Source organism: Engystomops pustulosus, chromosome 2 (genome assembly GCF_040894005.1).
Source record: "Engystomops pustulosus chromosome 2, aEngPut4.maternal, whole genome shotgun sequence".
Lineage (NCBI taxonomy): Eukaryota > Metazoa > Chordata > Amphibia > Anura > Leptodactylidae > Engystomops > Engystomops pustulosus.
The window spans coordinates 245,376,220-245,386,617 of NC_092412.1; the positions used below are offsets into that span (position 1 = coordinate 245,376,220).

The 10,398-nt window shown below is 48.4% G+C and overlaps 1 protein-coding gene across 2 annotated transcripts; it reads left to right on the forward strand.

The window, feature by feature from the left end:
* Positions 1 to 354: 354 nt before the first annotated feature.
* Positions 355 to 7,255, forward strand: CCT8 (chaperonin containing TCP1 subunit 8). 2 transcript variants are annotated; one of them, XM_072138657.1, is made up of 16 exons: positions 355 to 545; positions 1,346 to 1,436; positions 1,518 to 1,597; positions 2,462 to 2,611; positions 2,808 to 2,988; positions 3,076 to 3,137; positions 3,220 to 3,357; positions 3,438 to 3,616; positions 3,703 to 3,769; positions 3,887 to 3,974; positions 4,166 to 4,281; positions 4,510 to 4,581; positions 4,667 to 4,831; positions 4,911 to 5,030; positions 5,333 to 5,448; positions 7,073 to 7,255. In XM_072138657.1, the coding sequence occupies exons 1-15, from the start codon at positions 486 to 488 to the stop codon at positions 5,423 to 5,425; spliced, it is 1,662 nt and encodes a 553-aa protein (XP_071994758.1). In that variant the 5' UTR covers positions 355 to 485; the 3' UTR covers positions 5,426 to 5,448; positions 7,073 to 7,255. The 2 variants fall into 2 exon arrangements, with proteins under 2 accessions (XP_071994758.1, XP_071994759.1); XM_072138658.1 differs by lacking the exon at positions 5,333 to 5,448 and having other exon boundaries at positions 357 to 545.
* The last annotated feature ends 3,143 nt before the right edge of the window (positions 7,256 to 10,398 follow it).

Genomic DNA, 10,398 nt, shown 5'->3' on the forward strand with positions numbered 1-10,398 from the left:
AAACAGGTTCCTGCAGTATAATAATACAGTATCTATAAAACTTACAGCCTAGTCGTCTCATTAAAAATCACACTAATTCTGTGTGAACAATACCCTTCGTCCGTGACATGACTATGACAAATACCATTTCCCAGTACATATTATTATCACGGGAAGATATTCTTTATTATGACGATTATGAAATGTAGAGACGTCACTGGGACTATATGTGCGTTACCGCAGCGGTTTCCTTTGTGCTCACGCCCTGACCATGCTGTCTGTCTAGCGGGGTCCAGCGAGCAGTGCACATAGCCGCACCCCGAGCACATCGATGCGATCCCTCCACAGCTTCCGCCGGCTCCTGTCATCCATCGCTCGGCGCTGCAGCTGCTCCGGCCTGCGCCGCGGGGTGTTGTGGGTAGCCGTCGTTACGTGGCTCCTCCCCCTCGTGTCTTGGTGCCGGTTGTGTGCGCGTCTCTCTGCCGTCTCCCCGTACACACACACACATGGCGCTGCACGTCCCCAAGGCCCCGGGCTTCGCCCAGATGCTGAAAGATGGAGCCAAGGTAACGGGGAGGCGAATGCCGGGGGGAAGAGGGGAGCGGCGCATGGAAACTTCCAGAACATCACCCGCTCATGCGTCCAGCTCCTACGGTATAGACGGGTGATTGATTAGTCATGTCTCAGCACCGGCCGAACGCGGCCTCCAGTACCCAGACATGATTAATCAATAACCGGAGCCTGCGCTGAGGATGGAAACTTCCAGAACAGGCCTGAGGGGGTGACGGGCACATGCTACACCCGCTCCATCTTATAGATAGGTTATCGGTTACTAATGTGTGGGGGGCATACATGAAACCAGACATAGCTAATCAATAATCAAAATGGAAACACCCTTTAAATTAAAGTGTATGTCCAATTTGGAGTCTGAGTCAGATAAATCTCCTTATAAGGCTACTGATGTGCCCTCTCTTAAAGGGATATTCTGATCAGAGCCAGACTTCCCAGTTATGTGGGTGTGGCTAGAGGGAACATGTGATGGTTATGAAGTAGTCACAGACCCGCCCATCACTTTCTGCACCTCTGTTTTAAACACCCCATTAACAGATACTTCTATCAAACTACAGGTCTGGGTAAAATTGTAACAAATTCCATATGAATGTGAAATCCTGTCAAAATGAGGTGCCCAGTGGGCGGTCCCAATTCTGACAAGTGCTCAGGCTCCTCCTATCACCTTCTGTCCTGTGAATATGTGATTGAGGAGAAGTTATAGAGAAGGGGGGGCTGAGCTCCTCCTCTGCTGTGTGTTGGGGGGGATAGGTATTTTGTTGGGGTCTCTTGATGATCTCCTCTCTATCACCTGCAGCATTACTCTGGGTTAGAAGAAGCCGTCTTCAGGAACATCCAGGCCTGTAAAGAGCTGGCCCAGACGACCCGCACCGCCTACGGACCAAATGGTAAGGGGACCCCCATCCCCCCTCCTCCTGTCACTAGTTCACCCAGTGATGGACTATTAACCCTTCTCCGTCTTGTTGCAGGGATGAACAAAATGGTTATCAATCACCTGGAGAAGCTCTTTGTCACCAACGACGCGGCCACCATCATCCGAGAGCTGGAGGTGGGTGATGCTGTATGCGCGGTGTCGGATATTGTATTAGCGACGGGTCCAACACATGGCACCGCAACAATCATAGTTACATAGCTACTTTTTTCCAAAAACAGCTCCCCCTCTTGACCGTGGTTGGTGCTGGTATTACAACAAAACTGCACTCTTCTCTATAGATTACGCAGCGCTGCATAGAACTTGCCAGATCAGTCCCTGTCCCCAATGGGGCTCACAATCTAATCAGCCTACCAGTATGTTTTGGAGTGGGGGAGGAAACCGGAGGACCCGGAGAAAACCCACGCAAACACTGAGAGAACATACAAACTCTTTGCAGATGTGGACCTGGGTGGGACTTGCGCTGCAGGGCTGTAGCACTAACCTCTGAGCCACCGCACTGTAATACCAGCGCATGGTCAGCTGTGGTGCAGTTTTTGGAAGAAGCGGCCATGTTTTTTAACCTCCTTTAGCAGCAGCAGCCATCTAGATATCCCATGGGCATTGTGCAGTTCAATAGTATTCAAGTGAATGGGGCTGATCTGCAATACTGAGCACGGCCACTACAGCACCACTGTACAGCGCTGTAGTCCCCTCAGTCTAGCTTTAGGATAAGGAATCGGTTTTAGGAAGACGACTTCATGTTGTTCACCGGCTCAGGCAGATTATACAGGAGATTGAGGGGAGACTGAAGGCCTAAGTGATACTCCCCCTGCTATCTTCTGCGTCCTTAGGGTCTCCCCCTGTCTTGGAAATTTGGTGACAGTATCTGATCCCAGAGGAGTTGACAGCTGTGACCCCTTGGGGATCAAAGGAAACGGGGGACCTATTCATGTAAGAAACTCCAAACATCCCATAATGTCTCATTGTTATGATCCCCAGGTCCAGCACCCGGCTGCCAAGATGGTCGTGATGGCGTCCCACATGCAGGAGCAGGAAGTCGGAGATGGCACCAACTTTGTTCTGGTGTTTGCTGGTGCCCTGCTGGAGCTGGCGGAGGAGCTGCTGAGGATGGGGCTCTCCGTGTCCGAGGTGCGGTGATAAGGGGGTATCTGGCTATGGGAGATGTCGCGCATCATAGTAAAATCCCAGTGGGTGGAGGGGGTGCAGGGTCATGGCCGCCGTGCAGGGGCTGCATGGGGACATGGATAAGAGCGTGCGGTGTCCCCTCCATTTTAAGGATAAGTAAATCTACATCTATACCCACGCGGTTTCATCCATTGTGCAGGTTATTGAAGGCTATGAGAAGGCCTGTAAGAAAGCGCTGGAGATCCTCCCCGACCTGAGCTGCAGCTCCGCCAAGAACCTTCGTGACGTGGATGAAGCCGCCTCCCTCCTGCAGACCGCCATCATGAGCAAGCAATATGGCAACGAGGTCTTCCTGTCCCGACTCATAGCCCAGGCCTGTGGTAAGACCCCGCATACATCACTGCCTGGAGCTGACCTGTAACCTCTGACCTGAAATATCCTGACATCAATATCTTATTATTTTCTAGTCTCCATCCTCCCCGAGTCTGGAAATTTCAATGTGGATAACATCCGAGTGTGTAAAATCCTGGTGAGTGGATGTCATTGCGCTGCCTTCAGGGTATATACCATGACCCCCAGAAGTGTATATAATGTGGTGGTTTCCTTCCCAGGGGTCCGGTGTCTGTGCGTCCTCGGTCCTGCACGGCATGGTGTTCAAGAAGGAAACCGAAGGGGACATCACATCGGTCAAAGACGCCAAAATCGCAGTCTATTCCTGTCCATTCGATGGCATGGTCACCGAGACGAAGGTATGTGGCGCTGACCCGGGGTGTTACTGGGCATTAGGGGAGTCCGGGCCATTATATCTCCATATTCTCCCCATTTCCAGGGTACAGTGCTCATAAACAACGCTCAGGAGCTGATGAACTTCAGCAAAGGGGAAGAGAACCTCATGGAGGAGCAAGTCAAGGCCATCGCCGAGGCTGGGGCCAACATCATAGTCACCGGTGGCAAAGTTGCAGATATGGCATTGCACTATGCCAACAAGTACAACCTCATGGTGGTCAGGTGAGCCCCAGGACTGATCAGAGGAGAATAGCCGGGGTCCTGCTGCTTCAGGGGGTCTAATAATCCATCTTTTTTCTGTTATTTAGGTTAAATTCCAAGTGGGATCTGAGGCGACTGTGCAAAACGGTCTGTGCCACAGCGCTGCCCAGACTGGTGAGAGGATAGTAATCCATTACTTGGTTATGCCCAGAAGGGAATTTACAAATAGAGGGGATGAATGGGCTCTCATTATAAAGGACATTACAAGCCTGTGCTCTGTCCCCCCTATAGACCCCACCTACACCGGAGGAGATGGGACATTGTGACAACGTCTACCTGTCCGAAGTCGGGGACACGCAAGTTGTCGTATTTAAACACGGTACGTATGTATTACACGTGGACCTGGATCCAGATCAGCTTCTCTATGATGTGTCACATGTATAGTATACATGTGTGTATAGAGATGTCGTGTGTGTGTGTATGTATGGATAGGGACGTTGTGTGTGTATATGTGTGTTGGGGATGTCTTGATTTTTAGGCAGTCAATGGATTATTGTATATTTTCCCCAGAAAAAGAAGACGGCGCCATCGCTACCATAGTCATCCGCGGCTCCACAGACAACCTGATGGACGACGTGGAGCGAGCCGTGGACGATGCAGTCAACACCTTCAAGGTCCTCTCCCGGGTGAGTGGAAGTGGGGTTTTTTGTTTGTTTTTTCTACATTAATAAAGAGTTTGTCTCAAAAATTGGGGATCAATCTCGTTGGGGGAGGGGGGCAAAAGTCCCTTTGCGTGAAAGATCTGCTCTGAGTGAAAGCTTTTTGGATACTACAATAGTCACACTTAGCTGATGATATGGTTATTCATGGAATTTCCTGGTATAACATCCAGTTGTTTTCTTTCTCTGTTACAGGATAAGCGTCTTGTCCCCGGCGGGGGCGCCACCGAAATAGAACTGGCCAAGCGGATAACGTCCTATGGAGAGGTGAGGTCCTGCTGCTCTTGCTCTATAACACATGATCTGTACCATCCACACACGTGTTCTTGACTCTCGTGTCCTCTGGTTCCAGACGTGTCCAGGACTGGACCAGTACGCCATCAAGAAGTTTGCTGAAGCTTTCGAGGCCATTCCCAGAGCGCTGGCGGAAAACTCCGGAGTGAAGGCCAACGAGGTTCTGTCTAAGCTGTACGCCATGCACCAAGAGGGGAACAAGAACGTGGGCTTCGACCTGGAGGTAAGTGGGCACAGCTACAAATGTGTCTCCTACAGAGATCCCTGGCCGGGTCATAATCCCACAATCCCATCCTCGCCAGGCCGAGAGCGCCGCAGTGAAGGACATGCTGGAGAGTAACGTCCTGGACCCCTTCCTGGTCAAACACTGGGGGATCAAGCTGGCCACCAACGCCGCTGTCACTGTCCTGAGAGTAGATCAGGTAAGTGATGATACCATAAGTACTGTCATAAAGTATTATCCACATAAGTGCCATTTAAAGGGGTTGTCCAGCTGTACAGTGATTGGCCATGGTATTGCAGCTTTGTCCCAAATCTGGGTGACTACTACCCCCGCCCATCTCTCATCATTGATCACCTATTCCAAGAATAGGTGATCATGTATAAAGCTGGACATCCCCTTTAATCAGAGGCATCAAAGTATGAAATTACGGGTTTAACTAAGGAGCGACCTGCAGCGTATATATCATTGTGTGTAAACCCTGAACTGTGTAAAACCTTATAGATTATTATGGCCAAAGCAGCCGGCGGACCCCGCGCCCCCAAGCAGCAAGGACACTGGGATAAGGATGACTGGCAGGATGAGCCCGACCAATGATAGGTCTCCTTGTATAAGAGCAGGTGCCTCATTGTGTGCATTGCACGGACCACACGCTGCATGACGTCACGTATACTAACCGCCTGGTGTGTCTATAACGTGTGATGATGATGAGAAATAACAACCTGTTAGGATGTAAGAGAAACTTGGCTGCTTTCTTTTAGAAATGGCTCCTCCTGAGGCTTCTCCTGGTATTGCAGCTTGGCTCTGTACACTTAGAGATGAAATGCAATACCACCCATGGCCTCTGAGAAAGAGTGGAGCTGTAAATGGAAGAAAGCCTCCATGTTATTAACCTCCAGTTGTGGTACAGCTACAGACGGACACTTGTACCTTGTGCACTGCATGAAGGATTAGTCTCTAAATGTCTAAATCTTTTCCACTGTTAACCATTCAGCTGCCGCCGGTGTGTAGGCGCCACCATCTTGCGTAGGTTTGCCAGGAGTTCTTTACGTAGTTCCTGGGGGCTGGAGCTTCCAACCCGAATGCTGACTACCAGAACCCAATTGACCTGCTGAGTTCAGTTCTGGTTGTCAGCGCTTGGGCATGATGTCCTGGCAAACACACGCTCCGAGTTGGAAGCATCAGACTCGCTCATGTGTGAGGGGATGAAGACTCCAGGACCTGTCATTAAGTCAGATCTATAATAGTGTACCAGGGGGCATAGTATTGCAGTATATGGTAGAAGTGATCAGACCCCCTAGGGGTTAAAGTACCCAAGGGGGCCTAAACTTTTTTTTTAAAGTATTAAAAAAAAAAAACCTACGACTGAAAAATAAAAACAAATAAAATATAAAAATGTTGAGTACTGCCATGTCCCAATCTATCAACATAATATATTCCGAAGTATTCACATCAGGATGGGGCAAAAAAAGAACTTATTTTTGTACAAAAGGTTTGTCATTTTTTTCAAAGTTATTAAAACATAATAAGAACTATATAAATCTGGTTTCCCTGTGATCTTACCAACCCAAAAATAATTAAGGGGAGGAGACGTCTTCCCAGTAGACGGCATGGACTGACACTAGGAAAGTGAAATTCGGTATAAGAGAACAAGCCCTCGCATGGCTCAGTACAGGGTAAAATTATAAAAAGTTATGGATTTGTAAGGACGGAGTGAATAATGGAAACACAAAAATTTGGTCTTTTAAAGGGCATCTACCACCAGGATGAAGGACTGTATGCAAATGAGCCTGAGGGGCTCCAGGCTCCATTAACACCTATGGAGCCTGAAGCCTCTCGGGTTCATTTGCATACAGTCCTTCATCCTGGTGGTAGATGCCCTTTAAGGGGTTGAAATTGGAGGGATCTGTCTGATCTGTGCTGTGACCCTCCCCCATTGTACGGCGTCTGACGTGGAGCTGACTGTATCCCGTGAGTATAAAGGGGCAGGTAGGTGCCCGTCCTAGACCTGAGGTACCTGTTCAAACAGTAGGTTGTGTGGTGGCCTCACTTATGGAGTCCTGACGTGGTCCTACTTTCTGGCCCATCCATCTTTTTGTTGAATGGTCCATCATATAGCAGCAGTGACATAGGTAGGTCCCCCTGGAATGATCTGTACCTATAGCAGGTAATGAGGCCTTGGGGGGCTGCGTACAGGAAACGAGAGATCCGTCAGGTAATAACTTTCTCTTCTCTCCTCCTCAGATCATTATGGCAAAACCTGCCGGTGGTCCCAAGGCACCGACAGGCAAAAAGGACTGGGATGAAGACCAAGACTGATCCCGCCCCCCGCGCTATTTATCTGTCGTCTCCCGCCTGAGTCGCCCCCAACAGATTTTTGTTCACTTAAGTTAATACTGTACAATAAAAATAGATGCGTTCATAATAGATCTGAGGTTTTTTTTTACAATTTTGCATATAAATTTTGCCGTCCTACATGAATCCAGCCTGAAGGGAATGCGGCTCCGTGTTATCAGACTTGGTTCTGATTTGCAGATGTTATGGATGCGGGTAGCACGAGGCCTATGGGGGGGTTGCAGTCTGTCCTCCCCGAGGTAATACAAATCCATCCTGATAAACCACGGAAAATGGAAACTTATGAAAACGGCCCGTGCCGTACTGCTTATATATGGGTAGCCTGCGGCAAAGGGCGATGGGGCCGGCGTAAGAAAATCTAAAGCACGTCCTATATTCTCCACTGTTTCCGTTCTGTATAGAAGGTATAATATATGTGCTGCATACACTGTGCACCGTATATACGTGACCTATCTGTCATATCATGCTATATACAGATACTGGACATATACAGTGACATATGGATGGAAAATGTATATATATATATGACTGGAGAAATCATGTGTTCCTTGAAAAGGGACATTACACCGTGACTGTCATAATCTCTTAATATTTGTTATCCATGGCCTCCTTCCTTCTAACATCAACTTAAACAATAATTCATGAGCCATGAGGGGTGTTACCAGAGCCCCTCTGTGCTGTAGTTTCACTGTCTCCCTCTGATGTAATCTCACACAGTGGGCATTGCAGAGGGGGAGCAGGTGGGAGAGTGATAGATTAAGCCTGTGAAGACAGAGCACTTTGGGATCATTAGCATAATTATAAAAGCTGATTTTAGAAGGGCAGAGGCCATGGACAACACATATAAGAAGATACCACAGTCCCGGTGCCTGGATCTATGAGTAATGTCCCTGGGTTATGACGGTGGATGTTTATGGTAGAATAAAGCACTTGGGGTGAGATTGAAGCTTCCTATTAGTCTCCTGGTCTGTCACGTGTACAAAATCAAGTTTTAAAAGGGGGGAGGGGGTCCCACAAAGGACCTTTTATAACTTTTCTACAGGAGAAGAGTCTAAATAAGTTCAGGGCCTTCCCAGGGTCACAGCTGCCTGGTGTATGGACACCATGGAGGACCCCGAGAGGGTGAGAAACCTACTCTACATGAGGTGGATATCCCCCCCTCCCCCATTCTAGGTAAGTTGCCATTGAATGATCTGTTGAAGGGGGTTTCCAGTTTTTGTATGGTCCATCCTCAAGATCTGCTTCCAACCTTGTCCATCCAATATGAACCATCAGTCATGACAGACCCCAGTATGAGGTTTAATACCTCCCGCATCAGAGGGTAGTCACCCAGAGATGTCACTATGGTATTCTGACAATGGACAGAATTTAGGCATCTTGCTCTGGAGCTGAAGGGATCTCCTGACCGGCTGAGGTCATTCCAGTGGTCAGAGGGTCAGGAGATCCCTTCAGCGCACGGAGCCATTTTCACTGACCGCACTCGTGGCTAAGAGGCTGTAATCCAACCATGAACATCCAGGTGTCTCCTCAGCCAATGGAAGGCCAAGGCCTCACCCAGGAGTGGACTGTACTGTAGATGTTCTGCATAAAGAACAGGTCGACCCAGGTTAATGTTCTCACAGACTGACCCTGTCCATGACTAAATGTGAAGGTCTCTAAGGAATAAGTCTTAAGTAGATCCTTCTCCTGCCTTGTGGTCCGTATTAGCCAGGACAAGGTAACTTCTGGCTCTGTGCTAATAATAATAATTCCATTATTTATATAGCGCACACAGATTCCGCAGCGCTGCACAGAGTTTTGCCAAATCAGTCCCTGTCCCCAATGGAGCTCACAATCTAATCAACCTACCAGTATGTTTTGGGGGGTGGGAGGAAACCGGAGGACCCGGAGGAAACCTTGTAAACATGGAAAGACCATACAAACTCTTTGCTAATGTTGACCTGGGTGGGACTTGAGCCCAGGACCCCAGTGCTGCAAGGCTGTAGAGCTAACCACTCAGCCACCTCTCAGGGTCCAACTTACCACCTGAATTTAGCTCTACATTTTATACTGCGGTTGTTTTGGGCTTTTGCTCAGTGCATAGAACTCTCTTCCTGGATCCGGCAGAGAACTTTAAAAACCAAATAGTTTCCATTGATTTAAAAACATTTCGGGACCAGGTATTTGTCTCGTCTCCCGCCATCTTTAGGTCCTGTGTCTACCTCCTGTTTGTACCTTCCATGTTATGGTGTATCTTACACATGGGAGTTAGTATCCGGAGGGATTTCTCCTTTTCCAGCAGATCCAGTTCTGTATTTTCTTACTTTCATCCGGTTTCATTTAACATTGGCCCCCACACACTATAGAAAGATAGATCAGAACCATCCTAGTTCTTGGGTTCCTTGAAAGTCTACCAGAAATATTGTTAGTAACAACAGGACTGCAAAATATAGATTTCTATTCCAGGATTGTGGCTGGACTTGTGGTAGGTCTTAACACTACTGTGCTCTTTGATATCCACATTACACTGCTCCCCTGTACTGTAATAATCTAACCAGAAGCCTGCAATGGAGCAGTGAGAGCTCATTCTAGTACAACTACAATCCTGGAATATACATCCATATTTCACAGTCCTGCTGCTACTTAGAACACACATCTCTCAAGGGGCAATAGCCTTCGCTGCCTGTCGCTCTATATACGGTTAATACTGCTGGTAGGCTCTGTGTAAATATTTCGGATTACAGCAAATTTGGAATTTTTGGTGAGTAGCAGAATGTGACGGCGAGCACCTGAAAGCCAATCATGAGGGACTCAATCACAGCTGCCTGGGTACAGTCCTCCCCTAAGGACCCCCGACCTTTCTTCAGAGGAGGTCTCAGCTTACATGCACCCCAAGGGATCAAAATTTAAAGGGCGTCTACCACCAGGATGAAAGACTGTATGCAAATGAGGGGCTCCAGGCTCCATAGGTGTTAATGGAGGCTCATTTGCATACAGTCCTTCATCCTGGTGGTCGATGTCCTTATCCTTTACTACACTTTTTGGATTTGAGAGCTGTGTGTGATGGTTTGTTATTTTTCTGCAGATGCAAAAACCGCCCAATCAGAGCTGATCTAATGCAGGACCCTGGCATTGATGGGTGACACCCGCTGTGTATCAGGGGCATCTCTTGGGGTCGTGGAGGCTAATATCTGCGCCAGAGCAGGTGACGTTACATCGCATCACTTACACAATGA

What these genes read in the sequence shown, in the direction of transcription:
- CCT8 (XM_072138657.1), top strand. Translation starts at nt 486, where the DNA reads ATGGCGCTGCACGTCCCCAAGGCCCCGGGCTTCGCCCAGATGCTGAAA. An exon ending in TGGGGCTCTCCGTGTCCGAG is followed by an intron (nt 2,612 to 2,807) that starts GTGCGGTGATAA and finishes TCCATTGTGCAG; the next exon opens with GTTATTGAAGGCTATGAGAA. An exon ending in ACGTGGGCTTCGACCTGGAG is followed by an intron (nt 4,832 to 4,910) that starts GTAAGTGGGCAC and finishes CATCCTCGCCAG; the next exon opens with GCCGAGAGCGCCGCAGTGAA.